At 45.0% G+C, this 22,437-nt stretch overlaps 1 protein-coding gene across 3 annotated transcripts in view; it reads right to left on the bottom strand.

Annotated features, from left to right (window-relative positions):
* ERCC6L2 (ERCC excision repair 6 like 2) overlaps positions 1-22,437 on the bottom strand; it is a 1,253,563-nt gene that overhangs the window by 857,560 nt on the left and 373,566 nt on the right. For all 3 annotated transcript variants that reach the window (XM_085632896.1, XM_085632894.1, XM_085632895.1), the window contains one exon: positions 21,413-21,574. In XM_085632896.1, coding sequence (XP_085489022.1) covers positions 21,413-21,574 — 162 coding nt within the window. The remainder of the gene's footprint in view (positions 1-21,412; positions 21,575-22,437) is intronic.

The raw sequence follows: 22,437 nt of genomic DNA on the forward strand, positions 1-22,437 counted from the left end.
GCGTAGGTTAAATAATCCCAATGGAGATGCCTGGGCGGCAACTACTTCCGCGACGTAAATCTTGGGATACGTCCGGACGCCTACGTAGGTGTGAGCTCCTAGGGCGCATGCATATACCGGGAGGACTACTCACCCGCACATGCGCGTTGCTCTGAGTACAGAGTTTAAATGTTGTAATAGGAACTCTAACCAGGGTGAGTCCGACGTGTACTATGAGGTGACGCCAGCCAAGGCAATAGTGTCAATAAAAACAAAAGAAATTAAAGAAAACCAAAGGTAGGGAGGGGGGTGTTGGTAAGGGGACACTAGCCCCACCCCAATGACGAGTCACCACAGGGCCGGAGGTATCGAATCCTAGCCCTGACAAGGGCATCAAAAAAGGGGGTTCCAAAGAATACCCTGGTATAGAGAAGGTACTGGCTTGTGTGTGAAAAAGAAATAAAAAGAAGAAAGGATAGAAGGGATAGAAAAGACGTAGGTCCCTCGGCTGAACCGCCGTGCTACAACTGAATCAAAAAGAAAGGGGGGGGACCGAGGAGCGAATTACGGTCCAGTGTCCTTGCTCCTCTTTCATAATACTTAAACCAAAAGAGGACACTGTTCCTAAGGCTGGCTATCGGGAGTAAGCCAATAGCCATAGCCAGGAAAGAGCAAGAGGGGAGAGAAAGACCTAGGTATAGAGAGGGACCCACTAACAAAGAGGAAGAACTAGTCTTGCCTCATGTTGCCCTCACACACCCAGAAGGATGTCATGCTTCATCATCGGGCATTGGCTCCTCGTAGGGCCCGGCGCTGCAATGCCCTACGGGTCCCCCGGAGGGTCACTTTGGCGGAGCTCTTTTCAAAAAAATGCCGGATGGTGCCTGAGGGTATGCGGGGTGTGGGTCCAAGTAAAGAGGGGAAAAGGTGCGTGCAAAGGTAAGTAAAAATATGAACAGGGGTTGCTAAAGCCAAAGCTAAAAACGGGAATAGTGGCCGTTAAAAACAGATTAGAACCCCATGGGTAAACGATTACCCCAACAGGCATAGATATACCTGTAGTAGATCGACATGTTTCGCGCCCCTATTGCCACAAGGGTCGTATGGCGCTTCTTCAGGATCAAAAGCAGAATGTGGTGAAGTGCACGTGAAGTGAGTAATTTAAAAACATATACCCTCATACTCAATCAGGGCGAGCCAGCTTCCTGTTTCCCATACAGTGCGGCGGTAGATTGCAAATGCTCCTGATAGGTACCTAGGATAGAAAAAACAGGATAGATTACACACAGTATGTGCATCAGTCACAACTTGATGCATCAAAACGTGCCACAATCGTGTGCACGACCTGCCACAATAAAAGTCACACAAGCCAGAACCTCGGGACATTCCCAAAGTTATCCATGTACCATCTTTCCCCTCCCGGGATTCATTAACTCAAAAGGAAGAAACCCTAAAGAATGTGTGTGTGCCCATCAGTACTGAAATCACATAGTTTGGTCGGTATGGTGGAAAAGCACCATGTCAGATGGAGAGCCGAAGCATCTAAAAGATTAACAAAATCCTAGCCCCCAGAGTGGCTGTACATAGGGCCAGTCATAAATGGTTACCAAATCACGTCATACAAGGTTACCTAATTCTATAATAATCATCACAGAACGGGACTCATAACTAAGCCAAAAAATAGTTACACCAGAAAGTCCTTACCCAGCATAATCAAGAGAATACCTGCTGTGGTCAGAGACGCTGGACTGCCACACCTACTCGGACTGTAAATGAGAGTAATCAATAAAAGGGAGCATAAGCAACAGAGCCCAGAAACCCTGCAGAAACCGAGCTCAATATGCTCGAAAAGCCCTTTCCCAAAAAGGCACTCGCCTTTACTTACAATAGTCTCCGGGTGCTGATAACAAAATACCTGCCACGTCCATGCGTCTGCCACAAGAGTTCACAAGGAACAAGGCGTAGGTTAAATAATCCCAATGGAGATGCCTGGGCGGCAACTACTTCCGCGACGTAAATCTTGGGATACGTCCGGACGCCTACGTAGGTGTGAGCTCCTAGGGCGCATGCATATACCGGGAGGACTACTCACCCGCACATGCGCGTTGCTCTGAGTACAGAGTTTAAATGTTGTAATAGGAACTCTAACCAGGGTGAGTCCGACGTGTACTATGAGGTGACGCCAGCCAAGGCAATAGTGTCAATAAAAACAAAAGAAATTAAAGAAAACCAAAGGTAGGGAGGGGGGTGTTGGTAAGGGGACACTAGCCCCACCCCAATGACGAGTCACCACAGGGCCGGAGGTATCGAATCCTAGCCCTGACAAGGGCATCAAAAAAGGGGGTTCCAAAGAATACCCTGGTATAGAGAAGGTACTGGCTTGTGTGTGAAAAAGAAATAAAAAGAAGAAAGGATAGAAGGGATAGAAAAGACGTAGGTCCCTCGGCTGAACCGCCGTGCTACAACTGAATCAAAAAGAAAGGGGGGGGACCGAGGAGCGAATTACGGTCCAGTGTCCTTGCTCCTCTTTCATAATACTTAAACCAAAAGAGGACACTGTTCCTAAGGCTGGCTATCGGGAGTAAGCCAATAGCCATAGCCAGGAAAGAGCAAGAGGGGAGAGAAAGACCTAGGTATAGAGAGGGACCCACTAACAAAGAGGAAGAACTAGTCTTGCCTCATGTTGCCCTCACACACCCAGAAGGATGTCATGCTTCATCATCGGGCATTGGCTCCTCGTAGGGCCCGGCGCTGCAATGCCCTACGGGTCCCCCGGAGGGTCACTTTGGCGGAGCTCTTTTCAAAAAAATGCCGGATGGTGCCTGAGGGTATGCGGGGTGTGGGTCCAAGTAAAGAGGGGAAAAGGTGCATGCAAAGGTAAGTAAAAATATGAACAGGGGTTGCTAAAGCCAAAGCTAAAAACGGGAATAGTGGCCGTTAAAAACAGATTAGAACCCCATGGGTAAACGATTACCCCAACAGGCATAGATATACCTGTAGTAGATCGACATGTTTCGCGCCCCTATTGCCACAAGGGTCGTATGGCGCTTCTTCAGGATCAAAAGCAGAATGTGGTGAAGTGCACGTGAAGTGAGTAATTTAAAAACATATACCCTCATACTCAATCAGGGCGAGCCAGCTTCCTGTTTCCCATACAGGGCGGCGGTAGATTGCAAATGCTCCTGATAGGTACCTAGGATAGAAAAAACAGGATAGATTACACACAGTATGTGCATCAGTCACAACTTGATGCATCAAAACGTGCCACAATCGTGTGCACGACCTGCCACAATAAAAGTCACACAAGCCAGAACCTCGGGACATTCCCAAAGTTATCCATGTACCATCTTTCCCCTCCCGGGATTCATTTTCTGGTGTAACTATTTTTTGGCTTAGTTATGAGTCCCGTTCTGTGATGATTATTATAGAATTAGGTAACCTTGTATGACGTGATTTGGTAACCATTTATGACTGGCCCTATGTACAGCCACTCTGGGGGCTAGGATTTTGTTAATCTTTTAGATGCTTCGGCTCTCCATCTGACATGGTGCTTTTCCACCATACCGACCAAACTATGTGATTTCAGTACTGATGGGCACACACACATTCTTTAGGGTTTCTTCCTTTTGAGTTAATGAATCCCGGGAGGGGAAAGATGGTACATGGATAACTTTGGGAATGTCCCGAGGTTCTGGCTTGTGTGACTTTTATTGTGGCAGGTCGTGCACACGATTGTGGCACGTTTTGATGCATCAAGTTGTGACTGATGCACATACTGTGTGTAATCTATCCTGTTTTTTCTATCCTAGGTACCTATCAGGAGCATTTGCAATCTACCGCCGCCCTGTATGGGAAACAGGAAGCTGGCTCGCCCTGATTGAGTATGAGGGTATATGTTTTTAAATTACTCACTTCACGTGCACTTCACCACATTCTGCTTTTGATCCTGAAGAAGCGCCATACGACCCTTGTGGCAATAGGGGCGCGAAACATGTCGATCTACTACAGGTATTTCTATGCCTGTTGGGGTAATCGTTTACCCATGGGGTTCTAATCTGTTTTTAACGGCCACTATTCCCGTTTTTAGCTTTGGCTTTAGCAACCCCTGTTCATATTTTTACTTACCTTTGCACGCACCTTTTCCCCTCTTTACTTGGACCCACACCCCGCATACCCTCAGGCACCATCCGGCATTTTTTTGAAAAGAGCTCCGCCAAAGTGACCCTCCGGGGGACCCGTAGGGCATTGCAGCGCCGGGCCCTACGAGGAGCCAATGCCCGATGATGAAGCATGACATCCTTCTGGGTGTGTGAGGGCAACATGAGGCAAGACTAGTTCTTCCTCTTTGTTAGTGGGTCCCTCTCTATACCTAGGTCTTTCTCTCCCCTCTTGCTCTTTCCTGGCTATGGCTATTGGCTTACTCCCGATAGCCAGCCTTAGGAACAGTGTCCTCTTTTGGTTTAACCTGGTATACTCGACCAGCAGGATGCAGGAGGTCACCATTCCCAGCAGCCTCAGAGTCAACCTGATGAAATACAGGGCTCAATTGATCATAGCTTGAATGTCCTAAACTCGCTTACCCGGGGAAAGGCAAAACTGAACAGTGTCCACAAGGTTCTAATGAAGAGGAGAGGCTGAGAAGGAGTTAGTTGTGACTCTGGCACATTGATAATTAACCACTGTGATGACAGCCGTTTTGCCGCGTAGCCCTGAGGTGGTTGACAACTGCCTGGGGCAAGCCTGCCTCCAACAGCCAGTCACCCAGGTAGCGGAAGACTGGCACCATGGACCTCCGAAGGTGTGCTGTCTCCACTGTCATCACTTTCGTGAACATACGAGGGGCACTGGTGAGACCAAAGGAGAGAACAGCAAATTGAAAATGTTCCTGTCTCACCACGAACCACCGGTAGCGCTGATGGGTCTGCAGGACAGGTATATGAAAATAGGGATCCTGAAGGTCCAACGCCACCATCTAGTCTCTAAGGTCGAGGGCAGACCAGACCTGGGCCAGTGTGAGCATTCAGAAATTCTGCTTCTGGAGGAAGACGTTGAAAGGGAGCTGGTCTAAAATAGGATGAAGGCCTCTTGGGCACCAGAAAGTAGTGATAATAACAACCAGTCCCACTTCTGGTGCTAGCGCCCTCCCGATAGCCCCTTTGGCCAAAAGGGCTTGCACTTCCTGCTGCAAAATGTAGAGATGGTCCTCCATAAGTGACTGGGGAAAGTGCAGCTGCGTGGAAAGAAAGGGTAGGGCATAGATCTTCTGAACAATTTGCAGGACCCACCTGCCTGATGTTATAGCCTGAAAACTTGGCATTAATCTTCGGATTCTGCCTCCCACCGGGTAGTTGTTCTCCGCTAAGAGCACGATAAAGGGGTTTGGCAGGTGGGGCTGCGGGGGTGGTGAACTGGGTAGCTCATTGACCTTGACTGCGAGGGCCATGAGCACCATGACCTCTACCGCTAAACTGCTGGACATCTTGTGGAGGCTAGATTGATTGGTGGTATGGGGTGCCTCTGCTGAAGCCACATAAGAAGCTGTAGGGATGATTCGATTGGCAGGGCGGCAGACGAGTCCAGCAAACAGCCTGTGGCCCTGCTCTACTTGATCTGCTTGAGAGTGGCATCAGCCTTGTCCCCAAACAGGCAAGTCCAGTTGAACAGCATGTTCAAGAGGGATGACTTAACATTGCCTGTAGAAACGGGCGACTGCGGTCAAGCGTAGCAGCGAATGGTGACACTGGTGTTAAAGGCCCACCCGATGGAATAAGTGGTGTCCAAGCCACAACGAATTGTGAACTTTGGCTGCATCACAACCATCCTGTATGGCCTGGACAAGGACAAGTCAAAGATCTTTGTCGACCCCTGGGAGGACTTGAGCCACCAAATCCCGCAGGGTGTGTGAATAGCACCCCAGCAGGTAGCTGGCAGTCACTGATCAAAGTACATCGCTGGTGGACGAGAATACATGTTCCAAGAACATCTCCACCTGTTTTGACTCCCGATCGGGGGAAGTAGTAGGGAGTGTGTGGGGGGGTTAGTCTTTCTTGCAGACGCCTGTACCACAAGGCTTTCAGGTGCTGAAATAAAAATGCGGGGTCGTCTGGGCAGCAGCGTAGTACAATCTGGTGGTTAACCATAGCAAGATTTGGCCCATGCGCCTATCATAATATCCATAATGGCATTGTTAAAAGGCAGGAGGGGCTCAGTGGATGTTTGACTCTATGGAAGAACTTCTGTAAGAACATTGGTCTTCACCTACAAGGTGGGGAGCTGGAGGTCAAGGACTTTGTCTGTCCTATACATTACCATCGCATAAGAAGCACTCTCCTCAGTGGCCAGACCAGGGGTGAAAAAAGGCCTTACTCAGGGGAGGTATCAAGGCTTCAGGCCTCCTGTCTCTCATCATATCAATTCTGCTTGTAATAAGGCTTGTTCGTCTTATCACCTGCATAGTCCAAATATGTGTGGAATAGGTCATCGAGGGGGTATGTTCGTCTTGGTGGGAGAAAAACTAGCAGAGGAAGAGAGGCCTCTATGGCAGCTGAGCGTGGCCTCGATCAAGGTCGATTCGGAGACGACTCTGCAACAGAGAGGACAATAGGGGCCTCATCTTTCAGCATCAATGGAGATGCCATCGGCATTGAAGTATCGGGAACTGGTGTGTGGACTGTAGTGCTTGAGTCGTGTTTGGAGCCGGAAGCGGTGAAGTAGGGAGCTGTGGGGTTCCAGAGGGCACCCAGGGCTAACTCGCCAGTGGTAATCCAGGTGGGGAACCTTTCAGCTCCATGGGGCCAGTAGACGCACCAGATGTAGTAGGCAAGGATCCGGTGGGTTAAAGCATTGCCTCATGGAACTCTTCGATCTGTTTAGGAGTAGCTGACGGTCGCAAGGCCTCAGATTGTGCTGAAACAATTTGCGGGATCAGCTCCTAAATTGAACAACCTCAGGAGTGAGATCGAGACGCATTGAGACGCCCCATGCCTTCTCAGGGTAGTCTGAGGGGTGCGATGGGGCTTAGCAATTTATTTTTTTCTTCAACTTACCCGAAGACCTTAATCGAGATGAAGACAGAACCCTAGAATTACTATTGTGACTTCTAGATCTGGAACAGGACCAGGACATAACTTTTGACCTGGACTGGTCTTGTCGCAGAGTAATCTGGTGCTTGGGTTTGTACAGAGTTAAGGCTTGGCCTAAGGCACCATAGACAAATCTGATGAGGATCTGCATGGACATTTGTTTGCAACAGTTTCAATAGGGCTTGAAACCTGTCGCTTTGGGAAGTGACATGTAACTTTCACACTGTAAACTATTTTGTGATCGCAGTAAGGGTCTCAAAGAGACATTTGGTGGTGCAGAAAGAAAGGAACTGACCTGAGCACGCAGAAGTGGGAAGTTTTAATGGACTGTGCTTCAATCAGGACAGAAGAGTAGACTTTTTGCCAACCTTGACAACGGCATCTGCAAAACACACAGCTACACTTTAAACACCACTGCTTGTACTACTCAGGATGGCTCTTGCATGTGAGTGAATCTTTCAACAGATTATTTGTCCTCAAATTTCTCCCGACTCAAGTGGTTACCAATGTCAGAAGACTGCTCCTTTGTAGACCAACTGATAATCTGCTGTTGCTTCATTCCAAGATGGACTGTTTGAACTTTGCCAAATGCCTAATGGGAAATTAATTTTAACCTGGTACTCAGAACTCACAGAATGATTCCATAGGCTAGGTAACTGATCAGACCTTGCAGATCTGTTTTAGACTTGAAGGATTCATAGTAAATGGAAAAGTTATCTACATGCTTGAGATTAATGCAAGCTACCCAGGATTTTTAAGGCACTGAATTCCCTCATCTGCCCATATTGTCTTCATTTAAATGATTGACAAAAAGTCAAACTTCCTTTGAATTTCCACTTTTACAAATGTTCCGGACTAGCACTTGTTGTTGGGTGCCCTTTTTTTGTTCCAGACTAGAGGTGTATAAGCTCTCTTTAGTTTATTCACCCTTTCTCTTGATGTCTCACCAGGACTCAACTCATCAGGAGCTTAACTCTTCACAGAACTCAATTCTATGATCAACTTCTTTTTCTCTTCACACATTGAACTTTTCATAGCTTCTCTAAGAAGTTCAGCGGGACAAAATGTAGGGAGAGAAGGTCACTCAAATAGAGAATTCATTAGCTGTCCCCAAACAATATCCAGGGCATTCCACAAAATCTGAACCCCCAAAAGCGAGCATGGCAATTTAAAGTTACTTTCAAGTGTCACCGCATGATGCTTCTCACCAAAAAAACCTGGCCAAGGTTGTGCCAATTTCCTTCGCTCACCAAATTACAACAGCATTGAGTAAACTACGTAATCCCCTTCAACCCTACATACAATATTAAAAGCATAAATAATATTGAAAATGGTGCAGATGTAAGCATATGTTTTAATACCGCTTTTCATTACACATGTAGTACACACATACAGATAATTCATCATCACTGCTATCATAGGCTAGATTGAGGTTAAAATCCAAGGTTAGTAAAACTCAAGCATTCTTCCTCTATCCTGCTGAGTTTAGCTGCAAAACTCTGCCCATTCTAGCTGAGTGCTAGATCTCAATATATACATTTAAAAAAACGTTGGCATCCTACCCACAAGTTTGCGGGCTTTTAATCACAACAGCTGCAAAGAATTTAGGGGTGTTTCTATAGCCCTTATTTGACAAGTTAAACAGAGATGCACACACATCACACCCCCTTTCACCGGGCCCTCCACCTGTCCTTTCAGCAAATTGCTCGAACATAAACAGCATGTTAGCCCAACCCAATAACTGCATACAGTCTTTGCTCTGAGTTCTTGCAGGCAAAATATCATGCTTGAGTGAAAAACGCAAAACACTTCTGTCCCTTCTCTTACACTACAAACCTACCACATTGCAGGGCAATCAAATGAAATTGACCATACACACACGAAATGAAATGTCTAATAACACAAAGGGGGAGAGAACATAAAAGCCACATAATGACACACAATGGTGAGACTGCAATAAAAAAAGGCATAACATCAGTTAAAATTATTCCTCAAGTTCGGGAAATGATTAAAAAGAGCCAAGGGGTAAACAAAGATAAAGCACTAAATCACAGAAAGAGAAGTCCAGTGGGTGGACAAATTGGACAGAGTAAACCTCGGAGTTCTAAATGAAAAACTTCAATTTAAGGAGTTTGTGTACAATATTGATAAACAGGTTAGAAAGACTATTCAGAATTGAAAAGCAAAAATGTTTAACACTGAGCTTTGGTGTGTGTGAATATATACTGTTTAAACTGGATAAAAAGCAACGGTGACTGATTAATGTTAGATTGGTGCATAACATTACTAAATTATAACTGAGTAGAAAGACCATAGGACTAGGAAACTAAAATAAACAGCAGAAAGATTATTTGGATAGGAAAAGGACAAACATATGCATGTATGTGTTCTAATATGTAATGTATGTGGTACACAGTGCAAATCATGCCGAAATACCGCTATAACTCATATGTAAGGATACTAATGCTTTTAGATATTTGAATATGAATAACTGTTGGGGCATTTTTATCACTGTTTTAATTTAACTGTGTCTTACTGGGCATTGTATTTTACAGGGCAGTTTGTAACAAACTCGCATCTCTTTTGGCCACCGGCGGCACCTGTAAAGAAACAGGTCCATCGTCTTGCTTATACTGCGTCACTTAAGACACTATAAAAACAGCGGGCTGGAGTGTTCGCGCACCGCTATAACTCATATGTAAGGCTACTAATGCTTTTGGCCAAAGGCGGCCCCCATAAGGAAACGGGTCCGCCATCTTGCTTAAACTGCATCACTTAAGACGCTATAAAAACAGCAGGCTAGAGCGTTTGCGCAGCGGACGTGTGCAGCGGGCACACCAAAGCTAAGCCCGTCTGCAACCGTCAGCGCTCTGGCCACGCTCAGCGCCGGCCATGCTGCCGGTGCAGTGTTCATCCAACAAGATAAAATTTACTATACACGGGAGGAACTCCTAAGTATCGGTAAGCGCCCCGCCTCTTCTACAAGAATTGACTCCACCAAGAATCACAGTGTCAACAAAACACGCATAGATAGGTTAAAATGTGGTCTGTTGAATGCTAGATCCCTTCCAAAACATGTGGAAGAAATTAACTTAATGCTTGACACTAGGGGGTTTGATGTAATATTCATCATTGAAACATGGACTACAGGGCAATCTGCCTCAGATCTCGATAGAGCATGTCCCAATGGGTTTAAAGGCTTCCATAAGCCCCAGACGGCCAAGATGGGGGGGGGAGGGGGATTAGGCAGTCTCCATAAGGACAACTGGGACCTTATCCGCCTTTCCTCTAGACCAGGCAGACGGAATTGAACTATTAGGATTCCAATTAAAGGGTCACAAGGAAAATACAGCTACGGGGATCCTTTGTTATAGGCCACTCAATACTGCAAATTCTTCCCTACCTTCTCTTTTAGACATCGATACCAACATGAGGCTTACTCATACCAATCTCTTCTTATTGGGAGACTTTAATTTTTGGGTAGAAGGAGATTAAAGCCCGGCCTACAAAGAACTGATGAGTACCTGTGAAACTATCGGTCTCCAACAACAGGTCCAAGGCCCTACACACATAGCTGCCCACACTCTTGACCTCATTTTCTCCCGAGAAGGCCTAATTTCAGTTGGGGAAACCATCCCTTTGTGTTGGACCGATCACTCACTGATAACTTTTCACCTGCATGTGGGTAAGAAGGGATCCTCTAAAAAACAAACACATATATAGTAGAAAGCAGAGCATGGCATAAACTCACTACTATTAAGTCTAAACCCTTTCTTAAGGAGGTATACTTCTCTCCTACAGACTCCAAAGAAGTGAATTATCAAAAGTTCCCAAAAGTGATCTCAAAAACATTACACGAAATGATGCCGCTGACTACTTTGAAACCCCGGAAACAAATATCACCCCCATGGTACGATATAACTCTGAAAGAAGCCAAACTAAAATGCAGGCAATTGGAAAGGAGATGGAGGCGCCATTACTTAAAGGAAGGCAAGACTCATTTAAAATCTGCATTAAATGATTATAACAATAAGTTAAGGAAAGCTAAAGCTAACTACTACTTTGAGCTGATTACTGCGGCCCCCAACAAAGCAAAAAAGACTCTTGAAATACTTAAGGATTTTACCAATCCATCCCGTTTCAAGTGAGAAATTATACCGTCGCAGAAAGTACGTGACGACCTGTCTGAATGCTTTGAAAATAAGATCAAAATAATTTTAGACAGCATTGACAAACCTAGTACATCAAATAAGTCTAACCCTAACGTTAAAAGTCCTTCCCAATTTTTCTTCCCACACCTTTTGGACCTCACTTCAGCGGCCCACACCAGGCTGCACCCTATCTGTGTTGAGGCATTTAAAATACTATATAGATCGATGAAGTCAGGATCTCCTCTCGACCCCTTCCCACCAAAGCAATGGACAAAATGGGAAGATAAACTGTCAGGCCCACTCTTAGAACTTTGTAATGATTCCCTTGAAACGGAGACAGTGCCTGACTGTTGGAAAAGGGCTATAGTGAAGCTGCTGTTGAAAAAAGCTTTGGCTGACCCATTAGATCTAGCTAATTTTAGACCTATCTCTCGCCTACCCTTCCCAATAAAAATGCTAGAGCGTTAGGTCAGTGCAATCCTGTCGCAACACCTGGAGAAACACGCATGGCTAGAAGAAGAACAATTTGGCTTTTGTCCCGGTCATGGAACCGAGACTGCAATGATCTGCGCTACTGAAGAAATACGGAGAATAAGTGACAACAGGCAACTAGTTGTACTGGTCCTCCTCGATCTATCAGTTGCGTTTGACATGGTTAACCACTGCACCCTCTTGTACAGACGTATGGCAGCGGGTATTGGTGGCCCGATGTTAAACTGGCTAAAATCTTATCTGACTGGCTGCTGTCAGGCTGCATCCATGCCCCCATTTCTTTCTAAATTCGGAGTGACCGCAAATGGCGTTCTGAAGGGCTCTTCTCTCAGCCCAATTTTATTCAACGTTTACATCAAACCTCTAGTTTCCCTTATTAAGTCCCACAAGATGAAGTTGATTAACTATGCGGCCGATATCCAGCTGATTTTATCACTATACAAAGATCTGGCCGACTCTTTTGGCAATTTTCAGGCATGCCTCCTGGATATATCTAAATGGATGAGTGTAAATTCACTCAAAATTAATGGATGTAAGACGAGCTCTTTTGCAATCCTCCTAGCAAAATCTCCACACCCTTACCCTCTAACTTCTGGCCTCTGCCAACGGAAGCCCCGTTGGGCAACTCAACTGTGGTACAAAACCTAGGGGTAGTTATAGACGAAAGCATCTCTATGGAAAAGCAAGTGAATGGAATCAGCGGGACTTGTTTCGCACTGATTCGCTCCCTCAGAAAGCTATACCGACTACTTGATCATCCAGCTAGAGCATTGATTTCTAGAGGTGTAATATTAAGTAGGCTGAACTATTGTAACGCCCTTCTATTAGGAGCTCCTAACTTTTTACTAACACTAAATAGACCCCCATACCTTCTGCTACAAATGCCCTTAAAGATCTTCATTGGCTGCCTATTAAACAGAGAATAATATTCAAATCACTCTGTATTGTACACAGGGTATTACACAACAAGGGATTAAAACCTTTACAAGCCAAACTAAGGAAATATACCACTGGCAGACTCCTTCGATCAGCTACAGGTAACTATGTCCAAGAATATAGATTTTAAAAAGTCCGACAAGGAGGTCGAGCCTTTACTCCAAGAGCAGCTCAGATATGGAATACACGGCCAGCCTCATTGAGATCCCATAATGATCTGCTTATGTTTTAGAAAGTCCTTGAAAACCTGTCTCTTTCAGTCAGGTTCTGCTCCTTCATACTTATTCCAGTTGACTCCCTTACATAGTGGTTTAGCTAGCGCCAGGATACCATTTTTGGTCACAGTGCGCTTTATAAATATAAAATACATACATACAAACATACAAAAGCTGTTGAAGTGGGCGGGCTGTGAGAGTATACTTCGGAGGCGACAGGTGACCAGGGCAGGAGACGAGAAAGGACTGGAATGGGTCAGGGCGTGGGAGATGATAGTACAGGCGCTGAAGGACTACCGGCTGGAGAGTACGGAGCACGAGGGTTCGGAGGGCGGGGTTCCAAGAGGCCGGTGAGATTGCATGTCACAAGTGAGAGCTGGAGAATAATTGCGTTAGACCCCACAACCAGGGCCCACCTCAGCAGTAGTTGGGGGGGGAGGGGAGGGTGGGGGGGGGAGTTATTGGGGGTATTGAAGTAGAGTCCGGAGTGAGCAGTCAGGACGGAATTTTGGGGATTGAGGCGGGTGGGTTAAAAAAAGCAGATATTAAATTGGGCTGTGACCTGTCACTGCGGGAATTGATGGCTATGATACTCTGAGTTTCTGTATTGGTACGCCGCCCGGCCTCCGGGATGTGGGCTGATTGGCTGTGTGCTATGCTAAACCGATGGGTGTGCTCTGAGATACCATCTGGTGAAGGGTTGCTCTCACGGATGCCTTACTCTTACTTCTGCAATAAAAACAAGTTTACAAAAAAAAAAAATACAAACATACAAAAGCAGCCGAAACCTCTGATGGGTAAACGGTACAGACACTGTAAACGTGCGATAGGAGGGATAGCTGGTTTGTGGATTTTTACTGCATCACTGTGGTGTTCTTTAACAAGTAAAACTTCAGAGCTCATCAGCTCATTAGCTCAAGGGAGCCTATTCAAACAGGAGGAGGGTGGGTGTAAAGCACTGGCTGCACAAACAAGGGTGGAAAACTAAAGCCTGTCACTGAAACAAGTGTTATCAGGCACTGCATTTAAAATGATGCATCGGGACAAAAAGAGTGCTTGGATGTGAGGCAGTGTGTGCCCACCCTCCTCCTGTTGGGAAAGGCTCCCTTGAGCTAAAGAGCTGATGAGCTCTTGTTGATGCACCTGTGCCCAGAGAGCGGTACAAAGACACAAGAGTACCTTGGACAGCATTTCCCGAACTCCCAAAAAGAATGTGTTGCTTTCTACTGAAGAAGGGTAACTATCCAGAAACACGTGTCTAGAGATACACACCACTGGATGCACCAACAAGGGTGAAAAACTAAAGCCTGTCACCGAAGCAAGTGTTATCATGCACAGCATTTACTATGATGCAGCAGAGCAAACTGAGTGCTGGGATGTGAGGCAGTGTGTGCCCACCCTCCTCCTGTTTGAAAAGGTTCCTTTGAGCTAATGAGCTGACGAGCTCTGGTTGATGCACCTGCGCCCAGCGAGTGGTACAGAGACCCAAGAGGACTTTGGGCAGCATTTCTAGCACCCCAAAAAGAATGTGTTGCTCTCTACTGCATTTACTATGATGCATCGGGGCAAACTGAGTGCTGGGATGTGAGGCAGTGTAAACCCACCCTCCTCCTTATTTCAGATTGATGGTCTCATGCATGAAGCACTTTTTCAGATCTCACGATGCATGCAATTATTGGAGTTATTGATTTTTCCTTACTAAGAACCTTATGAATGATTGGCCAGTTGATTTATTTAGCGCATTAGATAAAGCTTCTAACTCCATCCAAGAGGCATCAAGACGCCCCTCTCCTTCTGTCCACCCAGGGGAGCGCAGATGGTTAGCACAGCGGTCACTACAGATGGCACAGACGGTTGTGGGAGGAGTTTCACCCTCGCACTGTCATTAGCTTGTTCCTTCTTGGTATCGGAGATGAGGGAATTTACTGCTACTGCTGTCATTTCATGCCATGTGTGGACTTTTTTCATCAACTATATTAGGGGGTTATTTGAAAAGCATATTCTTCACTTTTATGCCCTAGGCCCTATCACTTTAAAAAGGTCAGCGGGAGCCTCGCTTCAGAGAACGGCGCTTGTTTCACTTTTTGTCCCTCTCCTTCTTCCTGACAGTCCCCTCATTCTTTTGAAAACATCCCCACTACCCCTGCTGTCCTTCTCTTTAACCCATCCGCCTCCCTCCTCCCGCAACTATGGAAGCCAGGATTTTCCACCCACTGACTTCTCTCTACACTCACAGCGTTTTGTGCACACGTGCCCTCTGTCCCTGAGGTTGAGCCATCTTCCTCCCTGCTGACCAGTGTGAAACCCTCAGATGGGGCAGAAGCACTTTGGCTCATCCACATGTACAATTAGCACCATGAGAAAGTCCAGTGCTTATATTGTGTGCTTAAAGCTTCATGCTCAATTTCAAGATATTCTAAGCGGTACACCAGGGGTAATAAGCGCTATATTTATGCAATTACAATTACCAGATGGATTCTGTTCCAGTAGCCTTTCTTTAGTGGAACCAGGTTCTTTCTCAATCTGTCTAATCATGCTGACCTTGTCCCAGTGCAGTCTGCTGACACCGAAACACACATTCATTGTGTGCTTCGACGGGCACAGCAGCATTCTATGGAACATGTTATGTGTAAATGCCTCACTTCACTGACAGTCCTCAATTCCTTTAGTCCAGTGGTGTCTTTTCTGGGAGCAGATGGAGGTCAGACTGAGCACAGCGGTAGCCTCACATCTTGCTGCCTTACTCAGCAATAAAGGATACACTCTGCATGTTTCTTCAACAGTTGTCAAGAGAAAAAATAATTACATTTTGATTCAAAACTGTGCGTCTTGGTAAGATAGTATTGAGTTGTACAAATAGCAGGTATGTGTGTGTCTGTGAGAATGTGTGATTGGACTGAATTTTTTTTGTATAACACGCAATAACAATTAATTATTTGGGAGCTTAACATTAACTTAATAAGGGAAACTCGTGAGTTCTACACATCTGTCAAGAAAGTGTATTTCCTGCATTTCATTTCGTTGCTGATTGCGGCAGTAATTGTGGAACTGAAAGCCATGGTAATGATCCACCTAACAAAATGATGACAGAAGTGTACAATATTTTTATATTGCTGACTTCAGCCCACTGTTCGTGGGATTTAGAAGCATTTCTATGCAGTCCTGCGCTTGTCACCCAGACTCGCGCAGACACTCACCGAAAGACTCAAACCCTATCAGTCACACTCACAAATGCTCACACACATGCACACATTTCTAAACCCACAAATTGAAGCTGGACTCCCAGCAATCTCGCTCTCTTACACACACGCTGTCATGTGCACAATCTTATCCAGATTCCACCGACTCACACGGACATACTTAAAACACAATCACTTATGCACTCACACAACATGCTCACAGTGTTTTTAAAAAACAAACACTTTATACACCCAAACAGCAGTTCGCATTGCTTATATTGCTCACCAAGCTACAACATAAAACTGATTATTATTAAGCACTTAGGGAAACTGTTAGCATTTACCAATGCTTGTTTATATTATGCATGGTTACAGTGTTTCAGAGTGCACTGAAGAGATTGCAAGGTGGAAACGTTAGTATAATACAGCGAAACACAAGAATGCATGTGTAAAATCACTATGGATAGTGGAATAGATCACAAGGTTAACCATCTTTTATCAATAAAAGCACTACGTGCAATAATGAACACTGATGTTTAACTATAAGCTTCTATTTAGGATCAGCAAGGCCATCCAATTTGTAATTCAGATAGACCTTGCAGAGCCCAGTTTCAACAGGATAGCAGGAGCATGTTGCTGGCAACAGCTCCTGGCAGTTTCTCAGAGATTTGTCTGAGCGTCACTTCTGAGTCCAACAAACTCTTGGCATAGACAAATGTCAGAACCCCTTTCAGTGGGTCACGGAGCAAGCAGGAGTTATTGGGCCCACCCGTGGAGGCTGATGCCCTTGACTTCCGCTGTCCCAGGATCCAATCTACTATGGATCCTCCTCAACTGGGCCAAACACCCCTTCTGCACCTGACACTCAGGTAGTGTCGGAAGAGCAGTTAAGGCTCCTTCATGGGAAGCGCAGATACAGATCAGTGAACATGACTCATAACTCAACGTGCAAGTAGCACGAACAATAAATCAATGTCTAGTCAAATACTTGTTTTTTTAATGTAAAAAGAAGTATTTTAATTTTAGTTCTACATATGCAAAGGTAAACAACATTAAAAAGCAATAACACAATCCACCTTGAGGTCGGTGCTCTAGTAGTTGTCAGGCCACTTCCTGCCTCACTAAATTTAATGCAACGGGTTCGATGTTATTCCCCATTCACTGCTGGCCACATCCAGGGACTGTAAACTATCAGGCCGTACTCAAGAGTTCTCCCCACTGACTCCTTTCGGAAGTTCAGTCACAAGAGACTATGGGGTCACAGTAGCAATCGCAGTATGTTCCCCCGGGTCCAAAGCCCAGTTCATGGCTTACCCACTCCGGCGGTTATGGAAACCCTGAGCGGAGCAGCGAAGTACTGCTCTGGATTGGCAAAGTCGGAAATGCGCGGTCACTTACGGCAGCACCCGGGAGGTGCAGGTTCTTTCCTCTGAGCCGCACTACCAGCTGGTTCTAGCAATCTGGGTTGTTACTGCTTCAGTGATCGCATGGTAGGTCTTACTTCCCTTTGCAGGGGGGTAATTTAGTGTCTGAGTCTTTGAAGTTTTATGTTGGGGTTCTGCTTCTTTGAAATAACACCTCTCCCCTCTCCTATTCCTCCTGTCTCAACAGGCAGGACTCCGAAGCTGATCAACCCACAATAAGAATCATGAGAATAACCAGAGTTCACACTTGGATGTCAGCCACATTGATATGTGCATCAATAAGGTAATCCTGGGCTCCCAGCCCTAATCTGTATGATTCGCTTATCAGCCACATCTCTCTCTTTCTGAGATGTGTCCAGGCCCCTTCCTTCTGATCTATCATTGAATCAAAGAGTCCTTTGAAATGCACAGAGAGATCCTGGCTCACCCATCCGCCAGTGCATGTCCCTCCCAATTTACAGGAATGCAGCAATACACAAATATGTCTAGAGGTACTCCTCTACACCTCATGTCTTCCAAAAGGTAGGCCTGGTCTTCCCAAAATGGAACCCATGGTCCTCCATTTAAAGTACCAGTGCAGGCACACTTGCACTCCGTGTACATCCACAGCACACTTACTGCACAGCACTGTTATCCTCGTGTTTTATGCCCCCATAACCATAACTACATGCAGCAAACGCCTTCAGTCTGCGTGCATTGTTTAGTACTGCAGCCTTTCTGTATCATACCAGAGTGTGTTATTCTAAAAACACACACTGCCAGTATACACACATTTACCACACTTCACCCTTTATGTAGTGTACTTCTTGTGAGCACACATGGACTCAACAGGTTTCCATAATGCACACCCTTCGCACCTACCTAATGTAGGCCGGGGTGAGTTAAGCACACAGCAGCAGAACGTTTAAAAGGGGGAGTGAGCCTGTAGGCTTCACTCCAGTGACACAGGATAAAAAGGTCCTGTTTACTACTAAAGATGACTACATGGTATGCTGCCAACACCATGCTTGTGCTGCTTAACTTCTGGTGAAAGCGGCAGCCTTCCACCACTATGAGGGCAGTGCTTTGGGCGCCCCTCACCTGTAACAAGACAAGCCTATGTCGTGGTGCACACGCATGATCCGTGTTCGCCTATGACAAAAAATCCGCTTTAAGGATCCAAACAGCATAGTTGGGCACTCAGGGCAGGAGAACACGTCTCTTACCATGCAGAGGACTTTGTCGTCTGTATGTCTTTTAAACTAATAGTTAAATTATGTTGTTGATGGGACGGAAACCAGGTTCAGTCATTCACCTCCAATGTGGGTGGAGGTGAATGATTTTGGTGAGCCTTTTCAAGTTCCTGTTGGAGTGTTTAAAACTCAGTTTTATTCACGATCACCATTTGCTGTGGAAAAACATTAACACAGCCATTATACAAGTTGTGGCGCCTCAGACGTCCTCTAAGCACTTGGCCTACTGAGATGAACTTGCAATCCAACAGTACTGATGACATCACCCTGGTAAAGGTAAACTTTAGCTCCTTTACAACTCATGGTGACTGAATTGCCCCTAATACCTGGTTTACAAAGCACCTCAGCTGTGCCGAAGAAGAAAACAAGGTGCTCATACCTGATAGAGTGAGTACACCGCTATGCAACTGGGACCGAATTGCCCAGATCAGGTGGTGGTAATGGTTTCAAAAGCCTTCTGACACTCCAGTTTAAGACTGACACTGTAAACTACACCTCATTACCTGACATTATTGCCAGGAACTGTACAGTTACGGAAATAAGACATCAGTATTCAGAAAGAATCTCTGAATTGCATAAAAACAGGTACTTTTTACTAGTAAGTGACAAGTCTTCAGTTTATAACAGTGCAACTCGGCAACAAAGCTGCCACTTTCACAGTTAGAATGAACTATAATTTACAATGACTTAATGAGTCTTTCTTGAACTTCCAAGGATATAATCAGAGACGCTGCTGAGTAAAGCCTACTCTACCAACTGGTTCTCAGGCAGTAAAAATAAAGAGGGATGGTAAATTGGCAATATCAAAACTAATGCATGACCTTCAAGATTTATTAACCGGAGGATGGTAAGGAAACCTTAGCTAAAACTATTATCATCATGTACTCCGGTGCTGAAAAAATATAATATTCGCCCTCTTAGACCTGCATTGTGTTTTCTCCAAATGTTGCCGGATTTGGAGGTCTGTTCTGCTGTATCAAGCTTTCTAAAATGTGCTGTGCAATAGCAAAAAAGATCACTGTTTTAATATTATGTATTTGATGATGTGCTGCTTTTATGATGAATTTATAATCAAATTACGTATTTTGCTTGATTGACCAGCATCTACTAATTTTGGATCACAATGCACATATTGAAATGTTTCTACCCATTGACCTGATTGAAGCCTGGAGTTAATAAAATTCTTTTTCTTTTGTTGCTTAGTTGAGATTATTTTTTATTCATGGTGGGGTCCCAACGAAAACCTGCTGATTGTCTTATGATAACAAAGACTACATTGGTGGGGAACCAAAAAGAACACTAGATACATTTCAGGTGCCTCTACTTCATCCCTTGGCCACCCTAAATGCGGGCACAGAGGAGACACTTATTACAGACCAGCTCATGAATACTCTGCATTAAAGGTGAGTGAGAATAACACTCGCACTCTTTTTAGGTCTCGCCTGTGTAAGCGCATTCACTAGTGCATGTGCTCTTGCTTGCAAGAGGGGAGGTATTCTACAAGGGGCTTGGAGCACGCCCATTGCTTACCATTTGTGGGCTTCATTGTAACTCTCATTTGCTGCCTTCAAATTGGCAGCGCGAGCCGGCTTCATCTCCTCTTTTTTTGGCAGAAGAACGGACTAAGTTCTAATTGCTTCAACTGGATTAGGGTCCTTTTTTTTTCTATTCTTTCTTCTTTCCCTGCCATCCTTGTCCGTGTGGCTTCTTCTCCCTCGCACCTCCAATGCTCATGTTGCTTATTCCCCTTCCACCCACCTCCAGGTTGCTTATTCCCCTCCCGCCCAACTGTCCATGTGGTTTATTCCCCTCCCACACCCCATCTGTGTTGCTTATTCACCTCCCAGCCCCGTCCATGTTGTTTATTACCCTCCCACTGCACCCGTCTGTGTTGCTTATTTCCCTCCCCAGCCATGTTGCTTATTCCCTTCCCCTCGGCCATGCTGCTTATTCACCTCCCACCCCCGTTGTTATCATGTTGATTATTCCCCTCCCCAATTGCCATAAGGAAAACTTTTTTTAAAAGCATCATGAGAGGGCCAGCATTGGCTGTCTCTCTTTTTTTTTTTTTACAGTCCTGTCCTCCCCCCAACTCCCTACCGTTGTCCAACCCCACCCGACTGACAAAGCCAACAGCTCTCCAACAGGTGAGATCTATTGGCTTTGCCAATGCTTGTTCAATGGGCATTCACTAAAATGTCCCCTTAGGTTAGCCTCATTACCCTTTTTGTTGGGACACTGTTCACTACTGTTAGATATTACACCAAGGGCCAGATGTACCTTTAGCATAACGATTCGAAAACAGCGATTTTTTTCAGAATTGGTAATCGATATTCTAAATGTATGAAATGTTTATTTCTTAATCTGCGATTCCGAGTGGGTTGCAAATCGAACTACCTATGTATATTAATGAGGTAGGTCGCAATTTGCAACGCTTTAGGAATCGCAGCCATCATAGGGATGGTAGCCTGCTGAAGTCAGCAGACCACCATGTTTCTTATTGCTTTTTAATAAAGCAATCTTTTTTTTTTTTTACGTGGAGCCCAGTTTCCTTAAACGACAACGTGATGCGTTAAAATTTTAAAAAAAATAACTTTGAAGTTTCATTTTCTTAAGAGTAGGTAGTGGTCAGGTTCAAGACCAGAAAAATACATGTAAATCAACGAATAGTGCTGAGCTAATAATATTTGATTCTCAAAAACACTATTCTTATTTTACTTACCAGTCAAAAACACACCACAGTTCCTCCATGTTGTTCTGCAGAATGGTTCCAGTCAATCCAATGCGAACTTTACACTTTAAATCTTTCATGACCTGCGTCACCTGAGCCTTCGGATTTTTGATCCTATGTACTTCATCCACAATCACCGCAGACCACTCTATGCTGTGGATAAACAGAAAAAAGCAAAAATTAGATATCACCACTAAAATACAGAACCACTTGAACACTTTCATACCACAACTGTTGTTGGCAACTGTGCCAAGCGGGCAGAGAATTACTGTGGGCATGAGAATGAAGCTTTCACTCCTGCTTCCAGTGAAGCACCTCTTGAATGTGAGTAACTTGAACTGCTATCGCCTGTGCTATACCTGCCTTTGAGAATCTTGCTTTGTTGTTATGTTTGCTATTGCATACTGTTGCAAGTATTGAAGTGAATCCTGCACTTCTCAACTGTGATCTTAGCACTTAGGCAGAGGGTCATAAACAATGTTGTCAAGAGACAAGCCTGATAGCCCTAGGCTAAAATTTGGGCTCAGGGGAAGTTACCAAAAGAGACGTAACAATGGAGTGGTGGGAAAGGGAATGAATAAGAAAGAATAAAAAAGAGAGACTGGAAAGGAGAAATAAGGGGAAATCGAAGAGGACGAGAATGAGTTGGATGGAAAGAACTAGCATGAGAAAGCGGGCAAAAGCACAAAAAAGAGATTTTATAGCAAATAGGAAAGAAATATAATAGAAGGGAAGAGCCAAGAAATGGAAGATGGGGAATAAACAGCAAGACAGAAATGAGATGTAATGTTAGAGTTGAAGGTAAGAAGCACACCGGAAAAGAGTAAACTAAGGACAGAGGAATGGGCTGAGAAACTCACGAGAAACAGAGGAGACAGTAAGATTGTCAATCACAGATGCGATGAAATGAGAAGAGGGTGTTAGGAAACATGGTAGACGTGTGATAATGAGGAAAAGCTAGTGTGTCAGAGAAACTGGAAGAGATGAATATAATAAGAGGATAGAGGTGGAGTTAC

The sequence above is a fragment of the Triturus cristatus genome, chromosome 2_1 (genome assembly GCF_964204655.1).
Source record: "Triturus cristatus chromosome 2_1, aTriCri1.1, whole genome shotgun sequence".
Taxonomy (NCBI): Eukaryota; Metazoa; Chordata; class Amphibia; order Caudata; family Salamandridae; genus Triturus; species Triturus cristatus.